Raw genomic sequence first — 23,526 nt, 5'->3', positions numbered from 1 at the left:
TTTAAACTTTTTTTGGTGAATGGGTAGGGGTACATACCCCATTGTTTTTCACATAGCGGCTGCGCCGGGATTCAGATAAGCCCCCTGCTCGCACACCCCCACAACCACCACCCATGGCTTTAAAGAAGAGGTCCTTGTCCCCATCAACATAGGGATAAGGTGCTTGGGGGTGGGGACAGAGCCCCCCGCTCCAAAGCACTCCCCCGTTGAGGGCATGGGGCCTGGTATGGGCATAGAAATGTGTTGAGCCCGACTGTGCCACCATACATATAAAAATTTTTTTCACTTATTTCTGATGAATTCTATGTAACAAAATCTCAAAGTATGGTGGTACAGTCAGTCCTAATGAGTTTCGCTGTTAACTTCTTCAGTAAAGACAAGCGTCAGTATTGGGATTTAAAACTATGGCATATGATTAATTTCCACACTACACCCCTTGTGGGACCACCAGGAAGAGGAAACCATTGTTTTAAATACCAAACTCAAAGAAATTCATTGAGACTGATTGTTCCACTATACATAGAAAAAGTGCTTTCACAAATTTCTGATAAATATCATGTAGCAAAATCTCTACATATGGTGGCCAATTGGACTCAACGTGTTTCACTGTTTGTTTCCTCAGGAGAACACTAGGCAATATTGGTATATTAAATGATGGCATGTGGTTAGTTTCAGCACTACACGCACTGGGGACCAATAGATCTATCCTCTTGTGTGGGACCACTGAGAGGAGGAGGTCAAGACGCACATTGTGCCATCATTTTAAAACCCAATATTGCTGCTTGATTTGTGAAGACACGAACAGAGAAACACGTAGAGACCGATTGTGCCACCAAACATAGAAAAAGTACTTTCACTCATTTCTGATGAATTCGACGTAGCAAAGTATGTATGTAGGCCTCCAAATATGGTGGCACAGTTGGTCTTAAAACATTTCATTGTTAGCTTCTTCAGGTGTCAAGTGGCAATATTGGCATTTAAAACTATGGCATGCTATTCATCTGAGCACTAACCGCCAGGAAGAGGAGGCCATTGTTTTAAATACTGATATTTCCTCTTGTTTTGATGAAGAAACGAAGAAGGAAAGGGATTGAGACCAACTGTGCCACCATACTTGGAGATCTTGCTACATGAAATTCATCAGAAATGGGTGAGAGTACTTTTTCTATGTATACCATGTAGCTATGTTAGGTAGGGATGAGGCAGTTAGCATTGACATGTTTTTTTATGTACGATGTTCTGGATGACTACTACTAATAGCGCGCACACGGCAGACTAGTTCTGGCAGACTAGGTCCGATGGACTTTCAGGGCAATTCCGATGGACTTTCAGAACGAACGGACTTGGCCCCACACGGACTAAGTCAGTTCAAAAGTCCATTCAAAAGTGCGTTCAAAAGTCTGTTCGTTTTTAACGTGATGACGTGAGACAGAACTAAAAAAAGGAAGTTCAATAGCCAGTAGCCAATAGCTTCCCTTACGTCGTTTTTGGTCTGTCGGAACAGCATACAGACGAACGGTTTTCTCGATAGGAACTGGTTGCGACAGAAAATTTTAAAAGTGTTCTATTTCTAGGTCCCTCATAATTTTAGAAAGAAAAAAAGTCAGGCCCGCGCACGATCGGAATGTCCGACAGAATGATTCCATCTGACCTTTTCTACCGGAAAGTCCAGTCGTGGGCAGGGCATAAGTCATCAATTTAAAAAATGAATTGTGTATATGCAACATAATAAGGATTATGATGTATTTTATGTAACAATTAGTGTGGCGTGTATTTTTGGCACCTAAAAAAAAATCCCTCATCCAACTAAAGGCTTTATTATATTATGTGATTTATGTAGGAACGTGGTGTCCAATGGCCACCACCTGCACTAATACATATTCAAGAATTCTACAAGGGCAGAAAACAATGTGGATTGTGCACACAATCTTAAGAATTGCAAAGTCATAAATCGTAAAAAAGAAAATTAAAGCCTTGTGCATCAAATTAGTAAATCCTGAAAACGAGTCCCATGATTTGTAATTGACACACTCACCCAAATTCAATTAGAGTAAATGCAGAGAGTTTTATCTGTTATATTTGCCATTGAGGAAATTTATGACACAACTATGCATTGCGCTTAATTGGCAAGCTGTGCCTATGTCATTGCCTTTAGTGAAAGGCACATGGGGCTTCATGGGGAGTGGTGCCCAGTTCCTAGGAACAAATCAGGGCCTGCTGTACCCAGGGTTCTATGCTAATCATGGCTCCTTTATTCCAAATATGAGTTGCATGTCTTCTTACATCCAGTAGCCCTTAAGAGAGCACAATAATCTGGCAAACAGGAAGTGCAAAGGCATGGCATAAATAGGAAGTTTGTGGGAGGAGCAAGGTACTCTATGCTAATCATGGCTCCTTTATTCCACATATGAGTTCCATCTCTTCTTACCTCCTGTAGCCCTTAAGAGAGCACAATAATCTGGCAAACACTAACTGCAAAGGCATGGCATAAATAGGAAGTTCATGGGAGGAGCAACGTACTCTATGCTAATCATGGCTCCTTTATTCCACATATGAGTTCCATCTCTTCTTACCTCCCATAGCTCTTAAGAGAGCACAATAATCTGGCAAACAGGTAGTGCAAAGGCAGTTCATGGGAGGAGCAAGGTGTTTAACTTTTGCCAGAAACAAGATTCAAGGCAAGAATATCCAAAGGAATCATACAAGATGCTTTCCAGCATCTCAGGTGGCTCAGCAAGAAGGGCCACTGCCAGATGCAGCAGAGATTGTGGGTTCAGATCCCAGTCCAGACAAAAGCCTACTTCCTTGACACTACTTCTTTGTGTTACACGGTCAGACAGGGGCTCATAAATCAGTGTAAGGGACAACTGCAATAACTCTTAGCAACCTGAAGCTATCAGAATTATTGTATGTGACGTTGGAACAGTGTAAAGCCAGTTATATTTGTTTGCAAAGGGTTACTGCCCTTTGAAATTTGAGCCTTTTCCATATTAACTGGGCCTAAAAATATTTATTCTTTTAATAAAAAAGTAGGGCTTTATGAGGAAACTTATGGCATTTATATTCACAGCAGCTGGGATTGCAATTGCCGGGTCCTAGAAGTCATCTACGATCCCCCTAGACCTGTCTTTCTCGACCTTTTCAACACAGAGGAACCCTTGAAAAAAATGTCTGGTCTCAGGGAAACACCTGCTAAAAATGATTATATCTACAACTCGTGATACATTAGTGTGATGGTCAGTGGGAAGAATGCTCCTTACACATGTGGTCATTGCAAAGAATTACCCCCTTTCAGATAGCTAAAAAGTTCAATGGTGTCAATGGGAATTTATCTGAAAGGCAGAAAGTGCTCGTTGATAATGGAACCTCTAGCAACCTCTGGAGGAACCCTGGTTGAGAAACTCTGCCCTAGACCATGTTGTAAAATAAGTTGTCCTGGATCATGGTCCATGAATACCTTTCGGCAACATTACTTGACAAACAGGCTTATTTTGACAAAGTTTGGAAGCCCTGGATGCAGGGATTTTTTTGCTCAGAGAATAGGTGAAGGTACTCCTTGAATACAGAACCAAGTATTTTGTGGTGCTAAGCTATTTGTTAATTAAAACATGAAAAGCTAAAGATTCCCTGCAAAAATAGAGCATCCCCCCACAAAAATAGGAGACCCTTCCCTCAACAGCCAGCCATCAACAATAGATCCCCTGAAACAATAGACCCCACCACCAGCAACAATATGTCTCCCAGCAGCCAGCATCAGGAAGGAGACCCTTTCCTCAACAGTAGGTCCCTCCCAGCAATGATCCCTGCAGCATAAGAACCCCTCAACAACAACCCCCCCACCAGCAACAACAGACTCCAGTGACAATAGATCTCAGCAATACATCCCTCCCAGCAATGATACCCCCTCCCCTCCACCAACATAAGACACAGCCAGCAACAAAATGATTGCAACAATAAATTCCCCAGCATCAATAGATCCCCCAGTAGTCAGCATCCATAGACCCTCCAGCCCACCCCATCACCCCTTGCCAGTACATACATCCAGTGCACCTGCTACCTGAATTGATTACTTATCGGATGTTTTATAAAATAATATCAGTTATGCTGCGTACACACGACTGTACTTTCCGGCAGACTAGGTCCGACAGAATCACCTGGTCGGACAATCCGATCGTGTGTGGACTAATCCGATCATTTTTCATTTTAAAAATCCGGCGGACCTAGAAATAGAACATGTTTCAAATCTGTCCGATGGACTCAATTCCTATTGGGAAACCGTTCGTCTGTATGCTGGTCCGACGGACCAACAACGACGCAAGGGAATCTATTGGCTAATGGCTTATGAATTTCCTTTTTTAGTCCCGTCTTACGTCATAACGTTCAAAACGAATGGACATTCAAATGGACTTAGTCCGTTCTTGTGTGGCCTAGTCCGCCGAAACTCAGCTGAAAAGTCAATCGGGAAGACCGTTGGACCTAGTCTGCCAAAAGGTCTGGTCGTGTGTACGCGGCAGAAGTCATCATGTTCTGATAAGATGGGGTGCACTCTTCCTCTCACTTTATTCTATTTCCCCTTCCCTTTTCTTCTCTTCTTTCTTCTTTACTGCCCCCCCCTTTCTGTTTCGTTCTCTGTATTTTATGTTTCTTATATGTTCCTTTTGATCCACCAGTAAGAGACCTTATGCTACAAGCAAAGTGTGGGAGGGGATGTGGCAGAACTTTGACAGCCATTACAGCTTCCCGATATGCCCCCTCACCCCCATTGGGTTTCTAACTCATGGGGACCTATGCAATGGATTTATGGTCTTGTCTTGCCATATTCACTCTCTTCTCCATTTTGCACCTACAGGAGTGACAGGAAATGGGCACAGGTATACTCCTCTCTCTTTATATCTTTTTGTTGAATATTTTGTGATAGCTCATTGAGCTGTAAGATGTGTGCTTATCGAAATATATCCATAGGCTACACCTTCATTATTTCTTAAACCTTGATGTATTGTTATTATATGTTGGCAAACTTCCTTTCCTATGTTCATAAGTATTGGAATTGTGTGATTTTTTTCAAATCCTCAATAAAAATTATTGGAAGACAAAAGAAAAAGTAGGGTCTAGTTTAAATTATTTTAAATAATTTTTGGACTTGTGAATCTAATTTTAATACAGTACATTAAAAGCACATACACTATATTGCCAAAAGTATTGGGACACCTTTCTTGACAAGCACATAAACTTTAATGGCATCCCAGTCTTCATCTGTAGGGTTCAATATTGAGTTGACCAACCATTTCAGCGATAACAGCTTCAACTCTTCTGGGAAGGCTGTCCACAAGTTTTAGGAGTGTGTCTATGGAAATGTTTGACCATTCTTCTAGAAATGCATTAGTGAGGTCAGGCACTGACGTTGAACGAGAAGGCCTGGCTCGCAGTCTCCGCTCAACTTCATCCCAAAGATGTTCTATCAGGTTGAGGTCAGGCCAGTCAAGTTCCTCCACCCCAAACTCGCTCATCCATGTCTTTATGGACCTTGCTTTGTGCACTGGTCCAAATCATTTGGTGGAGGGGGGATTATGGTGTGAGGTTGTTTTTCAGGGGTTGGGCTTGGCCCCTTATTTCCAGTTTGGGGGAGGGGGAGCATCAGCATATCAAGACATTTTGGACAATTTGAACTTTGTGGGAACAGTTTGGAGATGGCCCCTTCCTGTTCCAACTTGACTGTTCACCAGTGCACAAAGCAAGGTCCATAAAGACATGGATGAGCGAGTTTGGAGTAGAGGAACTTAAACTTGAGTCCTAATCTCAACCCAATAGAGCACCTATGGGATGAATTAGAGTGGAGACTGCGAGCCAGGCCTTCTCATCCAACAAATGCGCTTTTGGAAGAATGGTCAAACATTCCCAAAGACACATCTCCTAAACCTTGCCAGAAGAGTTGAAGCTGTTATAGTTGCAAAGGGTGGGCCAACTAAATATTCAACCCTACGGACTAAGACTGGGATGCCATTAAAGTTCATGTGTGTGTAAAGGCAGGCGATCCCAATACTTTTGAAAATATAATGTAATTATCCTTATGAATCAGGTCAATCAACACCCCCATAGACTGTACTCTGCAAATTGATAATGTAACAGCAATGGGGTTTACGAGCAGCCCCCAAATAAAACAACAGATATTTGCCAGTTATTAATACACATGCTATTTCACTCTTTGTCGTATAAGAATAAAGTGTGGAAATGAAGATAAGTATGAAAAAAAAAAAAAGAAAAGCATTATTGCACCAACTTTACATCATACAGCAAACACTCACCAAATGCTTTCTATGAAATGAAATGCTTAATATATCAATGTAAGACTTTGGGGACACGTAGGTGCACATATCTAACTCATGTACACACATATAAACACAATCTATATACAGTCACCCGTACATTTCAATAATGATAGCATACATATGGTAGAAAAAACACCAACATATAGAAAGAAAAACAGATTATACAGATAATAAGACAGATAAAAACATACAACATATATGGAAATAAATACATGGAGACATTCAAACACACACCGGCACTATCATTTTCAAATGAAGAAACGTCTTTTTACTTACTTTAAGGGACCCTGTCAAGTTTAAATGAAATCCTAAAGCCAGTTCCAGGCAATAGAAGAAGTATTATGCCGGGTACACACGATCTGAGTTTTCGTTGGAAAAATCTTGGATGGTCTTTCCGACGGAATTCCGCTCAAGCTTGGCTTGCATACACACGGGTCACACAAATGTTCTCTGAACTTTCGACCGTCAAGAACGCAGTGACGTACAACACCACGACTAGCTGAGAAAATGAAGTTCAATGCTTCTGAGCATGCGTCGAATTGTTTCCGAGCATGCATAGGAATTTTGCGCGTCGGAATTGCTACAGACGATCGGAATTTCTGATCGGAACTTTTTCCGTCGGAAAAATAGAGAACCTGCTCTCAATCTTTTGCTGGCGAAAATTGTGCCAGCAAAAGTCCGATGGAGCGTACACACTGTCTTAATTTCTGACCAAAAGCTCTAATCTGACTTTTGCTGATGGGATTTCCGATCGTGTGTACGGGGCTTTACACTCACTTCTTTCTTTTTGGCATTTGACGCTTCCAGGAATGTCAGGTGCCTGTGTCTCCCATCATGTCCTGGGGTTTCATCCTCAGAACTCTATGTGATGGATGAATTCTGTAGTAAAGTAAGGGGTCAGAGGATGGAACTATAGGCCTGCAGTGGGGCACAAATGCATCCGACATTCCCGGAAGTGTCAAATGTTAAAGAGAGAGGGGGGAGTATAATACATCTTCTATTGCAGGGAACTTGGCTTTAGGATTTTTTCATCTTGATGGGATCACTTTATAGAAGCTTTGAGACCTTTGATGTAAATTGCAGGCGTATTTCCACATCTGGGAGAGACAGCTACAGTGTTCAGCTGCTGATAGTAAAAAATGGCTGCACGCTAGCTGTACATGGGTACATGTGTAGACCTTTACACGGGTGTACCTCTCTGGACTCGCATTCAGGGAGTTATGACTGTGTGAGTGGTTGAGTTTGCGCAAGCACGTTATACTTCATTGCAAAGGGTTATTGCTCTTCGAATTTTGATGTTTTCCCACTTTAATCTTCATACAGTACATAATAATCACATAGATATCCTTCTGAATCATGTCAGTCAAAACTCTTTGGGAGATGATAATGGAACGGTAAAGGGGTCTACAAGCAGCCCATAAAAAATCCCTGCATACAAGGCGTATTCCCTTCACTCAGATCTCAGATTACACTTAGCTCCCTGTTCTATGCTGTTCAGTATGTGACATCATATCCCCACCGCCTGCCTACTGAAGCTTAGAAATGCTGTATAAGTTCTGGACTTTGATCTGATGTAGAAAAGATAGGGCTGCAGATATATAGCTACAACTTATGTAGGAGCTCTGTATATTACCTGAGGCTAGTCACTTCACTGCGTATATGTAAGGGTTTACAAACACAGTACAATATAATAACAGTTTTTCTTCTGAATCATGTCAGTCAAAACCCTATGTGAGATGATAATGGAACGGCAAGGGGGTCTACGAGCTGCCCATAAAAAAAAACATCCCTGCATACAGCACATTACTATGGGTGGCTCTCCTGGGCATGGAATTACTCCCACAATTTATGTTGGATGCGTCAAAGTGTCAATTTACATAAGGTCTAAGAAATTACATACATTATGACACAACCTCTGATAAAGGCTCACGTGTACACACATATAGGCATGCACATATAGAACTCTGCATACTTTCTGAAATATACACACTCAGGAAAAAAAACGCACATATAGATGTAGGATATGATATCTATGCCCACAGCTCACACAACACAGTTGCTTCCAAGCAGATGGAAAAGCAACCACTGGTACAGTCGCACATGCACACGCAACCCCATACACGCACATTCATGCACATACACACTCACGCGTTCGCCAGAGTTCCTACTTATGGTAAATAAGAAACAGAGGACACTGACCGGCCTCTGTTTTCAGCCATAGCGGAGACGGGATGGATCTCTTGCTTCTATACACCATTGTGTCATCTCCTGCTCGTCCCCACCAAGCTGCTCCTGAACGGAGAGAGACCGGTAAGTATCCAGCTGTGCACTGAATGTACTAAAGCATTAAAGCTGAGCTCCAAGCAGATATAAAAGACACAACTTAATTTAGAAGCGGTAAACACCAGAGATTGTTGATCCAGGGAATATCTGATTGGCCTTACAGGATCAAGAAGGATTATTTTTCTCTAGTTGGAACTAATTGGACCAAAGGGTTTTTTTTTTTTTTGCCTTCCTCTGGATCAAACATTGGCATAGGGTTCTGTATATGCAGGAATTCAATTTCTTTATTCTGTTGGTTTTACTTAATTTATTTCTTTATTCTGTCAGTTGAACTCGATGGATCTGTGTCTTTTTCCCTTCATAGCTATTTAACTCTGTATTCATGGTTACTGTATATCATTTAAGTGTATGTACTAGGGATGCACCAATACCATTTTTTTTTTTTTACAGCGATTCCTTTGTTTTCATTTTTTTTTTTTCAGTACACGTCGATATCAATTACCAATACCTGTCTGCAACTGTTATGTTTACATTTCTGCTGTCAGCAATGGTACAAAGCATTGAAAAGTTATTTACAAATGAAATAAATATATTTTGTTTTTTAATTTAGCGTTTTTATAATGTGAAATGTGTTAACATATATGTGTAAAAATATTCACTAACAAAGCAAACAAAAAAAACGTTTTAATTGTTTATCGTTTATAAAATAGACGTGAACAAAAAAAAAAACAGGAAAATAATAATTAAATGGAGCAGAATAGGGAGTTAATTAAGGCTGATTAGAGTAAATTAAGGGTCATTAAGGGGTTAAACAGAGGAACATTTTTTTTTTCATCCCTTTGATCTGCAGATGAAGAAATAGAAAGATACAAAAAGAAACAATGTTTCTTTTTATTTTAGTGTTTTAGGGTTGAGCAATGTTGTTAATAAACATTGCCAGCTGCTTTTTTTTTTTTTTTTGACAGCTCTAATTACCGGACTTCTTTAACATGGGGAGACCCACTGACTGCTCAAAGAACCATGCCTAAAAGTATCAGCTTCAGGTATTGGTGCATTTGCACGAGTACCGATTAGGGGGGTGGTGCTTCTGCACCATGCAGGAGCGGCTGCTCAGTGGGAACCCCACTGACAGCTAAATGAGTCACCGGTTGTTAAGGACGCGGTAGCCCCGCTCCTTAACAATTGCTAATTGCCGTTACACTTCACAGCTGAAAGAATCGGCCTGAAAGTATCAGTTTCAGGTATCAGAGTATTTGCACCAATGCAAATGCTTAGTACCGGCAGCAATACCGGTATCGGTGCAACCCTAGTATGTACTGTATAGCCAAATCTTTAGTTCTGGATATGATATCGGCTTTAACACAGAGTAATAAGTCCTAATTAACTCCTTTGTCCCCTTTTTCTCTTAACTATTTTTTGGGCTTATTTTTATTTTTTTTCTAATATTTAAAATGTCAAACCTTTTTTTTTTTTATTTCTTTTTTTTTCATTTTATTTATTCAATATTTTGGTACCACATTTAAAAAAAAAAATTGCAAAAAAAAAAAAAAGCCTTTATTTTATCTGTATCTGTAATTTGTAAGTCTTCATTTCACCTGTAATTCTTTGTGCTAGAATCATAATTTTAGTGTCAATTTAAAATGAATATATATATATATATATATATATATATATATATATATATATATATATATATATATATATATATAGAATAAAATGTATATGTTTTATCAACAGTAAGAATATTTTTTTATTTTTTTTTATCAAACACTGATCACAGTAGAAAAAAAAGTGTATTTATTTATTTATTTGTCTATGAATTGCAAAAAATAAAATAAAAATAAAATAGGTTTGGACCATGCCACCAAAAGAAAGCCTTGTTTTTCCTTAAAAAATAAAAATAAAAAAAAGCAAAACAAAGATATACCTTTGTATCGGAGGCCCTGTAATACAGCCTCTGGCACCTCCACCATGGAATTGAGTTAGATTGCTTGGGTCTAAACCGGGTCTGATGCTTTTTTATTTTTAAAGTCACATTTCAAAAATCTAGTCTGGGTGGACCCTCAAAAATCTTAGCAAAGTCAAATTGCTATGCAATATTTATTACCAAATATTATTTAAAAATGAATTTTTTTATGCAATTATAGTAAATCAATCATCCAATCAAATGTCCATTTTTGGATTGGCTCAGGTTAAGCTTAAAGCGGGAGTCCACCGGGACTCCGCGTTTTTTTTTTTTTTTTTTAAAAGCCAGCAGCTACAAATACTGCAGCTGCTGACTTTTAAAATAGTGACACTTACCTGTCCAGCACGCCCGCGATGTCGGCACCCGAAGCCGATCTCTAGGTCGTCTGTCGGGTCCTGCCGCCGCCATCTTGGGTATGGGAATCAGGAAATGGAGCCTTTCGGCTTCATTTCCCGGTTCCCTACTGCGCATGCGCGAGTCGCGCTGCGCAATAAGGACTGTCCCCGCTGCCTCTGGGATCTGTGTGTTTCCCAGCAGGCAGCGGGGCACTTGCGGGAAGGGGCGGGCACTTGCGGAAAGGGGCGTAAGTTACGCCCCTTTCCGCAGAGAGCTATCCCGGAAGTGGGTGCAGTTACCTGGATTATCCAGGTAACTGCACCCCCCTCCCCCCTGAAAGGTGCCGATTGTGGCACCGGAGGGGGGGAGGGTTCCGATGAGCGGAAGGTCCACTTTAGGGTGGACCTCCGCTTTAAACAAGGCTTCCAGTAGGATTGATTGCTCTGTAAATGGATAGGTGGGAAGTAGAAGTATAGAAAGAAAGCCTTGTTTTTCCTAAAAAAACAAAAGTAAGGTATGTATTAGGCCAGATTCACACTGCTCCGACACGGAAGTCGCATGACTTCTGATCCGACTTTGCCCTGCAACTTTATGTCCGACCTCCATTACGACTTCAATGAACAGGATCGGACTTTGAGGTGATTGTGACTTGTCCTGTGACCAATCAAAACAATTCCTTTGCTTCTGGTATGGAGGAAACCTCATGGCAAATAAAAAAAAAAAAATGGCGCAGGGTCCCTCTCCCAGACACATACCAGGCCACATGCCCTCAACATGGGGGAGTGCTTTGGGAAGGGGGGGTTCTGCACCCTCCCACCCCAAAGCACCTTGTATCCATGTTGATGGGGACAAGGGCCTCTTCCCGACAACCCTGGGTGGTAGATGTGGGGGTCTGCAGGCAGGGGGCTTATCAGAATCTGAATCAGAATTATTAATGGTGCCCCCAGATCCCGACTCCCCTATGAGAATGAGTATGGGGGGTACATTGTACCACTACCCATTCACCAAAAAAAAAAAAAGAAGTGTCGTGTTAAAAAAAACAAGAGACTTTTTTTTGACAAGTCCTTTATTAAAAATGAAGAATGTCCCCTGTTGTAGCTCCAACGTGTCTTCTTTCTCCAGGTTCCACCACTGCTGTCTTCTTCCTCCAGTCTTCTCCCTCCGCAGATGTCTTCTTCCTCCGCTGATGTCTTCTTTCTCTGGTCTTCTCCCTTTGATGAGGTCTTCTGCTGCCGCCGATCTGCTAAAAATAAAAAAGATCTTCCTCCGACTCTGGCTCCCTGTGTTGTGTCAGCTCCATTGTCTGCCGGTTCTTATACAGCTATGGGGCATGGCCATCCGGTGATGTCATCTGGAGATCCCGCCCCTTGTGACTTCACTGTGACAACACCGGAGGGAGAAGACCAGAGGAAGAAGACAACAGAAGAGGGAAAGGACATCACTAGAAGGAGAAGACATCAACAGAGGGAGAAGACCAGAGGAAGAAGACACATTGTGGATCTACAACGGGGGGACAGTCTTCATTTTTAATAAAGGACTTGTCAAAAAACGTCTCTTGTTTTTTGTAACACTACACTTCTTTTTTTTTTGGTGAATGGGTAGGGGTGCAATGTACCCCATACTCATTCACATGGGGGGGCCGGGATCTGGGGGCCCCCTTATTAAAGGAGGCTTACAGATTCTGATAAGCCCCCTTCTCGCAGACCCCCACAACCACTTCCCAGGGTTGTCGGGAAGAGGCTCTTGTTCCCATTAACATGGGGATAAGGTGCTTTGGGATGGGGGGGGGGCAAAAGCACCCACCCCCTCATTGAGGGCATGTGGCCTGGTATGGTCTAGGAGGGGAGGGGCGCTCGCTCGCCCCCCCCCCCCCTTTCCTGACTTGCCAAGCTGCATGCTCGGATAAAGGTCTGGTATGGATTTTGGTGGGGACATAATTTTTTTTTTTTCGCCGTGGGTTTCTCCTTCAAGATCCTCAGAAGACAAGTCGCATGCCACAAGTCGGATCAGTTAAGATGATGATCCGACTTGGATGCGACTTACATTCAAATCAATGGGCTTAAATCGGACCAAAGTAGTGCAGGAACCTTTTTCAAAGTCGGACCAACACAAATCGGACCAGTTAGGATGGCTCTTATAGAGAACCACTGATTTTAATGTGTCATGTGACTTATGCTCTCGAAATCGTAGCGTATGTTGGACCAGTGTGAACAGGCCCTAATGCCCCATACACACAGTCGGACATTCCGACCACAAAATCTGTCTGAATTTTTTCTGACGGATTTTGGCCGAAACTGGTCTTGCACACACACGGTCGCACAAAGTTGTCGGAAAATCGTTCGGAACGAGGTGACGTACAAACGTACAACTACGTAGAGGCCAGTAGCCAATAGCTTTCGTCTCCAAATTTTTTCTGAGCATGCGTGGCACTTGGGGGTGCGGAATTCTCTACACACGATCGGAAAAAGTCAGATCGGATTTTGTTGTCGGAAAATTTTAGATCCAGCTCTCAAACTTTTTCCGTAGGAAATTCCGACAGAAAAAGTCCGATAGAGCCCACACGCGATCGGATTTTCCGACAACATAATCCGATCGGACTTTTTCTGTTGGAATTTTCCGACCGTGTGTATGGGGCATAACTGTGTTAAAGTAATAATCTTCTGTCTGTTCACATGTGTTGATCTATCCATCATTACTCGATAATAGAAATATGTAGTAGACTGGACTGGGTTGGGTCAGGTCTCGACATCGTAAGGAAATATGTCAGATGGGCATTTTTCAGCGGGCTGCGAATTGAGACTCCACCAGCACTGCAGGGGTCGTATACAGGTAGGTATTGGTAGGTGGGTGGTGGTAACACAACAGTTTTATTGCTCAGCTTTATAAACAGAGGTCATACCCTGTTTCCCCCGAAAATAAGACCTAGCGTGATTGTCAGTGATGGCTGCAATATAAGCCCTACCCCCCAAAATAAGCCCTAGTTAAAGTCCTTATAGGTCTTATTTTCAGGGTAGGGCTTATTTTCGGGGGAAACAGGGTAGGGCTTATTTGGGGGGTAGGGCTTATATTGCAGCCATCACCGACAATCACGCTAGGTCTTATTTTCGGGGAAACAGGGTAGTAGACGAAACTTGAAACTCCGCACAGAATGCTGTATGGATCCATTGAACGAATCTGAAGGTCACCGAGCCCAGCCCCCCCCCCCCCCCACTATATGGTTACAGCCAATGCATCATATGGACAGTGTGTACATCCAAAATGAAGATAATTTGTATAATAATGTGGATGATAATGGATGAGGATGAATTAGTATATGTTGCCATCCATGCACACTGCTACAATGCCTCACTGCAGGATTCCAGTACCCTTTCCAGTTATTCCCAGTATATCACTGGTTACAGATCTATCAGATCAACACTTTTAACAGTAGCTAAGGGTCGACTGGATATCATTAAAACGAGGAAGAGCTTTCATTTAATTTGATAACATTTCTGGCGTTTGTGCAACATGGAGTCAATAAGATAAAAATGTGAGTGTTTTTTTAGGCATTCAATGTACTTCAAATGGCTCCAAATACTTTTTTTATTGTTTTTTTTTTATTATTTTTTTTTGTATGTGTGCATTTTTTTTTAATTGTTGAACAATTTTTTGGCCAAAAAAAAAAAAAAGTTAAAACAAAAAAACAGTCAACATATAAAAGTGCAAACATGAAAATTTAAAGAGACCTTAGGATGTATTGGGACATGTTGAACCATAATATATCTATGCTATTTCTTTTCATCTGTTGTATTTGTAAATATAATTATTTGTAAATATAATTATTAACCTATATATGATCTTATTGCGGTATGGAAATCGGCGGTCCGCATAAATCCCCTGAAGAAGCCACTGTTGGCGAAACACGTAGGGATATGACATCTAGTATTGACCACACCATGCATACGGATATCAGTGGCCAGCAAAATAATTTGTAACATGCTCTGCTAATAGTTTTATTGAACCCTATGTGTGTTGATGTTTTTATGTATTAAAATTTCAATTTTATAATATTTACCTATTTTCCTTTATTTTGGGCAGCGCCATAATCCCAATCACCCTGTTGTTGCTATTACCAACCTTTAATGTATGTTTTTATTATTTTTTGGGACATGTTAAACCATAATATATGAAATTTCTTTTCACCTGTTGTATTTGTAAATATAATTATTTGTAAATATAATTATTAACCTATATATGATCTTATTGCTGTATGGAAATCGGTGGTCCGCATAAATCCCCTTTGGCGAAATTGTTGGCAAAACACGTAGGGATATGACATCTAGTTGACCACTCCAGGATATCAGTGACCAGCAAAATTATTTTATTACATGCTCTGCTAATAGTTTTATTGAACCATATATGTGTTAATGTTTTATATATTCAAATTTCAATTTTATAATATTTATGTATTTTCCTTTGTTTTGGGCAGTGCCATAATCCCAATTAACCAGTTGTTGCTATTACCAACCTTAGAATGTATGTTTTTTTTTTTTTTTTTGGAATTTATGTTTTACTTTTAACAATAACATACACAAAAAGGTGGAAAAGTTTCTTACTGTGGAAAAAAATAAAATAAAATAATGAAGTACACAAAAGGTGGGGGGTACAAGAGAAAGGACAGAGGACATACTGGGCGTTTTTTCCCCATTTTTTACTGTATATATTATTATTGTTATACACGATTTATATAGTGCCAACAGTTTATGCAGCTCTCATTACATTGTATCAATATATATATATATATATATATATATATATATATATATATATATATATATATATATATATATATAATATTATATATATATATATATATATATATATATATATATATATATATATATATAATTAAATTATTATTATAATATTATTATATTATATATTATATATTATATATATTATAAATTATTATTATAATGTAATAATATTATATAATATAATTATATTATTATTATTATAATATAATATTATTATAATTATATTATATAAATATATATAATATTATATATTATTATAATATAATATAATATTATATATATATATATATATATAATATATATATATATATATTACATTGTATAATTTTTTTTTTACATTGTATACATTATGTAATGTTTGAATGTCATGCATAATGCGTTTCGCTGATTTATTGATATATTTAATCTTGTGCTTATAGTGTAGTTTTGGTCTTTTACTGTTATCCTTGTTTCCCCGCTATCTATCAACAGCTATTTCATGATCGTTAATTTTGTGTTGCTAATTTTTTATTTATCTTTTTCATCCAAATTTGCCACGAACTGTTGAACTATCCAGTAGTGAGGAGTGAGCTGGGTTTCAATGTGCTCATCACTGGACGGAGACAACGCTCCAGAGTAAAAATAAAAAGAGAGAGAGAGAAGTGATGAGTCGGCACTACCAATTTCCTTTCTTTATCCCTTACCTGTCTTGTTAGTGAGCCGGAAAGTGATGGATTTATCGGGGATTCCGCAAACATTTCGCACGGACACTTGACACGTATAATTGGCGTAGTCTTGAGGACGCAAGTTCTTCAGCTTCAGCACTTTCGTTTCACCCTGAGCAACCAGAACAAAGCATTGTATTGTATCAGTAAATGTTTTTTTTTTTTAACAACAAAACTAGATAAAAATTATTTATTGATGAATTTTAATTAATATCAGATAAATGAAGGGGTTACATTTAAAGGATCACCCCCTCCCCCCCCCCCCCCCCCACACACACAATATTATTCATATCCTAAATAATTCAGAATTTTTTCACACCTAAGGGTAAAACAAATCTTAATGCCTAAGCACAATTTTGCAATTTTGCCATGCGTTAGTAGAACCGTACATATCATCACAACTACTTTGTACCTCCAGGTGGATTATACCGTATTTCTTATTTTTCAGGACAAGTTGGGCTTTCATTTTGTGGTAAATAGTAATGGAAAATCTCCTTATTTTTTTTTTATTATCAAAATAAAACTGGCCCAAAATAGTAAAAAAAAAAAAAAAAAAGATTATATATATATATATATATATATATATATATATATATATATATTTTTTTTTTATTTAGCTGTATATTTCTTGTTCCTACCATAACAGGCCACCACCAAAGAACAAGCCAAAATAAATTCTCCAGCTCCTGACAATGGCAGCGATACCACATATGGGTTGTTTGTACCCGTAATACAGCTCAGAAACAATAGTGCACATTTTTCCTTATTTTATTTATTTTTTTAATCCTACCTAAAACACACAGACACTAATACTAATTAAAAAAAAAATCCTGCCCAAAAAAAAAACTGACCCTGACAATGGCAGTGATACTATATATGTGTGTGTTATTTGTTGTTTGTACCAGTAGTACAGCCCAGAAACAATAGTGTACATTAGTATTGGACGAACTTCCGATGGGACTTTTTGCGAACGCAAACCGCGAACGCAGGCCAAAAGTTTGCGAACCGCAAAGTTCGCAGCGGACCCCATCGACTTTAAGGGCAGACGAACCTTAAAAACCTCCAGGTCATATTTTCAGCCACAAAATACTTACTAGCTGTGCACACATAGTCCCACAACATGGATACTGACATAACAAAAGTATTAAGTGAATCTGGGATCGACAACGACAAGCATTCTTTTTTTATCTGTGAAATTTTGACAATTCAGGAGCGCATGAAGGCCATGGAGGAGAGGCAAGGTCAGGCCAGGCTATGAAGGGGGTGCAGGAGATGATCAGTGTCACAGTCAGGGCAGCGCAGTCCTGTGCCAGTGTCCCAGTGTGCCAACCTGTGCTTGAGCCCCTCCCTCTGCCCAGCCCTTACCCCCACCTATGCAGAGCTCCACTGCAGTGGTCTGGAGGTAGCAGTCCAGTGCTGATCCTCAGCCATGGTGCTGGCACTGCCTGCTGATTGACTTCTCCGCTGCTATCTCCCTCACTGACACCAGCACTGAGATAGAACACTGACACCAGTGCCGCGATAGAGACTGAGCACTGACACCAGCCCTGAGATAGAGAGCACTGACACCAGCACCGTGATAGAGAGCACTGACACCAGCACCGCGATAGAGAGCACTGACACCAGCACTGTGATAGAGAGCACTGACACCAGCACTGAGATAGAGAGCACTGACACCAGCACCGCGATAGAGAGCACTGACACCAGCACAGAGATAAAAAGCACTGACACCAGCAGCGCGATAGAGAGCACTGACACCAGCACTGAGATAGAGAGCACTGACACCAGCACTGCGAAAGAGAGCGCTGACACCAGCACCGAGATAGAGAGCACTGACACCAGCACCGCGATAGAGAGCACTGACACCAGAACCGTGATAGAGAGCACTGACACCAGCACCGAGATAGAGAGCACTGACACCAGCACCGAGATAGAGAGCACTGACACCACATCAGCACCGAGATAGAGAGAGAGCACTGACACCAGCACCGCGATAGAGACTGAGCACTGACACCAGCACAGTGATAGAGAGTTTACAGAATATACTTTGTATCTTTGAAAGAAAGTATATTATACGTGTACAACCCTATATACTGTACACCTATACCAGTCCTTAAAAGGACCTTTGTGGACCTAATAGCTAGTGATTTGTAGACTGTCCCTGCTCAGAACACCAAACTGTCCCTCGGTCAGCACTCAAAGAAAGTATATTATACGTGTACAACCCTATAAACTGTACACCTATACCAGTCCTTAAAAAGACCTTTGTGGACCTAATAGTAATAGCTAGTGATTAAACTGACTGTCCCTGCTCCACACAGCGTCCTGTCCCTACACTGACAAAAGACAGCTGCAGAATCGGTCAGCAGTGCACTCAGCAATCAGCAGCACAGCAGTCAGCAGCAGTGCACCAGAACCCTATATACTGTACACCTATACCAGTCCTTAAAAGGACTTTTGTGGACCTAATAGCTAGTGATTTGTGTCACTACAGTCTGTCCCTGCTCCACACAGCAACCTCTACCTACACTGAAAAAAGACAGAATGTAAAATGGCCGACAGATCAGGTCTATTTATAAGGTAGGGGGAAGGTCCAATTCTCCATGTGCTGAAATGTCTCAATTGGCTGTCCTGTACCCCATGATGGATGTGTCATGGGTCAAAGTTCTTCACAATGTAAACGCATATGTCCGCTGTGCGAACAGCGCCAGAAGTCCACCGGTTTGGCGAATCCCTTGCGAAACCGACCGCTGGGCAAACTGCAAGGCCATTTCTAGTGTACATTTGGCTTTTTTATTTTATTTATTTATTCATTGATTTTTTATCCTACCTAAAACAAACTGACACTAATACTAATTAAAAAAATAGAAATAAAATCCTGCCCAAAAAAAATATACTGACCCTGACAATGGCAGCGATACCACATATGTGTATGTTATTTGTTGTTTGTACCCGTAGTACAGCCCAGAAACCATAGTGTACATTTTTTTTTGTTTGCTTTTTATCCTATCTAAAACAAACTGAAACTAATACTAATACGAATTACAAAAATAGAAATAAAATCCTGCCAAAAAAAATACTGACCCTGACAATGGCAGCGATACCACATATGTGTATATTATTTGTTGTTTGTACCCGTAGTACAGCTCAGAAACAATAGTGTAAATTTTTAAATTTTGCGCTTTTTTTATTTTTTTTATCCTACCTAAAACACACTGACACTAATACAAATGAAAAAAAAAAAATCCTGCCCCCAAAAAAAAAATACTGACCCTGACAATGGCAGTGATACCCACAAATGTGTATGTTATTTGTTGTTTGTACCCGTAGTGCAGCTCAGAAACAATAGTGTCAATTTAGAAATTTTTCACTTTTTTAATTTTTTTTTATCCTACCTAAAACACACTGACACTAATACAAATTAAAAAATAAATAAAAATCCTGCCCCCAAAAAATAAATACTGACCCTGACAATGGCAGTGATACCACATATGTGTATGTTATTTGTTGTTTGTACCAGTAGTACAGCCCAGAAACCATAGTGTACATTTTGCTTTTTTTTTTATCCTACCTAAAAGTCTGATATTAATGATACTAATTAAAAAAAAATCCTGCTCAAAAAAAAAAAATACTGACCCTGACCTTTGAACCTGACCTTGACCCAAACATTAACTTTGGCACTGACTTAGATCAAACCTTGATCTAGGTTTTTTTTTTTTTTTTTTTTATCTTATTATAATTTTTCGTTTTTGTTTCACACAGTTGTTTTTTTTCTCTCTGCAAGGAGAGAGAGAGAGAGCGATACAATGCATCTGTGTCTGATTGTACGCATCTACACGCCAACGCACCAACATAGCTCCCAACTGTTCCTGATTGATTTCGAAGGACTGTCCCTGATTTCGGTCTGATCCATATAGTTGTATAAAAAATGCACTATTTACATTTCAAAAAAGTGTTTCCTAACGCTAAACCTTTCATCCAAGTTCTAAATTGCTGCATCTGTAAATGTAAAAAGCCAATATAAAGGAATATTAGTGGTAAAAGAAAAAAAAAAAGAACTTGTGGGTTTACATTTTTTTTGTATAATTATCCTTTAAGTGGGCGTGACAGGGGGGTGTGTCCTATGCCTACATACTTTTGCTAATAGGTGTCCCTCGTTTCCAATCACGAAAAATTGGGAAGTATGCACCAGGACCCAAGGAACTATGTTGACGTGTTTTGCCCTCAAAGGTGCATTTTCATAACTCGTTACTGAATAAGCACCTTTGCGCATGAAATGCGTTAACATATTACCTTGGATCCTGATGCCGGGATGTATTTATTGTGGTTTTGCTTCAATAAAGTGTTTCGGAAGTGCCATCACTACCATGTGTGGCCATCCACTTGTTCTACTGATGGCCTTTGCACAGGTGTCTGCTTAATTCTTTTGCGCCGGCGCCTTTTTAAGGGTTTTCAAATGGCGGGAGACGGAGCAGGGTTTATGATCTAATGTGACTGCTGTGATTGGCTGTCACAGCGACCACATGTTTCGGAAAGCTCCCGATCGCAATTAGTGATCAGTAGATTTCCGTTAGCTGCCAGTAACTGTTCCGGGAGCTGTCAGGGTTGGGCTGAGCCCTTTCTTCTCTGAGCTGGCTATTCAGCTGTCGGCTAATTGCCAGCTCCTTTCTCTCTACAGTTACTCAGCTGTTGATGATATCCTGCTCGTCAGTCCTGCCTACTTAAGCCATCCAGTCCAGAGGAGCTCTGCCTTCGCCTTGGTCAACATCACAGGAAACATCTCCTGCATTTTAAGACTGGCTTTGCTGACATCCCTTCTGGCTCCAGATCCTGCTTGCTGTTCCACTACTATGATTCCTGACTTCTGGCTTGGCTGACTATCCGTTCCGGTTACTGAACTTTGTTCTATGCTATGTTTTGACTACGTTTGTTCTTTTTACTTTCATTATTAAACAAGTGTGATTTAACTGTACTTCTTTCTCGGTCTGATTTTATGGTTTCTGACAGGAGCATCCAGTATGCACGGTCTCGGAACAGGTGCATTTACATTCTGGTACTCAAATATGCGGCCTCTTGGAGTTAAGGCCCACCCTCCGAGAGGCTGGCATATTTGCGTACTTTGAGGTTAGTTACGCCCATGTGAATGAGGCCTGGCTTCTGGGACAGGAGGAAAGACTAGGGATGCACCAAAATTTGGTCCGCCGCAAATTATTGGCCGAAAATAGGAGTTTCAGTGACGCGCCGAAAGAGAAAAGCTGCTGATAATGGCTGACGAAAAAAACGCCCGCAATTTTGCTGCGAATTAACCGAGATCTCCCTGTGATTTTACCGCGCTTATGATGTGTTTTTCATAGATCACGTGACTCAAAAAATAGATCAAAACAGGTGCATTTTCAATACTTTTCAACGGGGAGGTGCATTTTTGGTGTGGTTTTCTTAACTGACCGAAAATGCAGCAAGCGGGATTTTGAACACCGCTTCAAAAGGTGCCGATAATGGCCGACAATAAATTCATATGATGTTAAACAGTTGAATATAATACAATTATATACAAAAATATAAATATTTTTTAAAAACCGTCAAATTTCGGTTTCGGCCAAGTGCATCCTGAATTCCCGATTTTCGGGTATCGACGCCAGAATTTTCATTTCAGTGCCCCAAATGACTCATTCACACCTGTGGTGGGGGTGCAGTAAAAATAGGCAGTTGGGCGTGGTTTTGCCATCTCCTTTACCTCAAACAGCAACTGGGAGGAGGTTGTACACATGTCTTGCCCTGATGCATTCAACCCTACTGCTGAACTTGACCCAATCAGATTTATGGGGCCGCACTGCAACTGTGTATGATGGATGGTGGTGCAGGCCTCCGAGCCGCCTGTGCCCTCCGAGGGGCAGCAAGGACTCGCACATATGTAAGCAAGCCCAAATTGGTACAACCTCTGAAAATGTATACTCGACGGCCACTTTATTAGTTACACCTTGCTATTACTGGGTTGGACCCCCTTTTTCCTTCATTCTTCTTGGCATAAATACAACAAGGTGTTGGAAACGTTCCTCAGAGATTTTGCTCCATAGTGGCATGATAACATCACACAGTTGCTGCAGATTTGGTGCCCTATTGGATGGGATCTGGTGAGTGTGGAGGCCATTGGAGGACAGGGACCTCATTGTCCAGTGGTGAGATGATCGGAGCTTTGTGACATGGTGCATTATCCTGCTGGAAGAAGCCATCAGAAGATGGGGACACTGAAGTCATAATGGGATGGACATGGTCAGCAACAATACTGCTACAATACAAACATAGGTTGTGGCGTTTAAACCATGCTCAATTGGTACTAAGGGGCCCAAAGTGTGCCAAGAAAATATTCCCCCCTCCACACCATTACACCCCCACCACCAGCCTGAACCGGTGATACCCCATCCCGCGCACCATTACACCCCCACCACCAGCCTGAACCGGTGATATCCCATCTCCCACACCATTACACCCCCCACCACCAGCCTGAAGCGGAGATATAAGGCAGGATGGATTCTTGTGCCAAATTCTGACCCCACCATCTGAATGTTGCAGCTGAAATCCAGACTCATCAGACCAGGCAACGTTTCTCCAGTTCTCTATTGTCCAATTTTGGTGATCCTGTGCGAATTGTAGCCTCAGTTTCCTGTTCTTAGCTGACAGGAGGGGCACCCGGTGGGGTCTTCTGTGGCTGTAGCCCATCTGCTTCAAGGTTGGATGTGTTGTGCGTTCAGAGATGGTATTCTGCATACCTTGGATGTAACGAGTGGTCATTTGAGTTACTGTCGCCTTTCTATCATCTGGAACCAGTCTGCCCATTCTCCTCTGACCTCTGACATCAACAAGGCATTTTCCTCCACACAACTTCCGCTCACTGGCTATTTTCTCTTTTTCCCCACCATTCTCTGTAAACCCCGAGAGATGGTTGTGCGTGAAAATCCCAGAAATACTCAGACCAGCCCGTCTGGTACCAACAACCACACCACGTTCAAAGTCACTTCAATCCCCTTTCTTCCCCATTCTGATGCTCGGTTTGAACTTCAGCAAGTCGTCTTCACCAACGTCTAGATGCCTAAATGCATTGAGTTGCTGCCATGTGA

General features: G+C 40.8%; 1 protein-coding gene across 1 annotated transcript in view; it reads right to left on the bottom strand.

Moving 5' to 3' along the window:
- The window catches only part of MDGA1 (MAM domain containing glycosylphosphatidylinositol anchor 1), a 487,363-nt gene that overhangs the window by 214,494 nt on the left and 249,343 nt on the right, over positions 1-23,526 (bottom strand). Inside the window, exon 5 of the mRNA XM_077485391.1 lies at positions 16,391-16,523. Coding sequence (XP_077341517.1) covers positions 16,391-16,523 — 133 coding nt within the window. The remainder of the gene's footprint in view (positions 1-16,390; positions 16,524-23,526) is intronic.

Source organism: Lithobates pipiens, unplaced genomic scaffold, assembly GCF_037356315.1.
Source record: "Lithobates pipiens isolate NorthernLeopardFrog02 unplaced genomic scaffold, aLitPip1_a1.2 Scaffold_18, whole genome shotgun sequence".
Taxonomy (NCBI): Eukaryota; Metazoa; Chordata; class Amphibia; order Anura; family Ranidae; genus Lithobates; species Lithobates pipiens.
The sequence above is the reverse complement of the archived record's forward strand: the minus strand, read 5'-3'. Positions and strand labels throughout refer to the sequence as shown.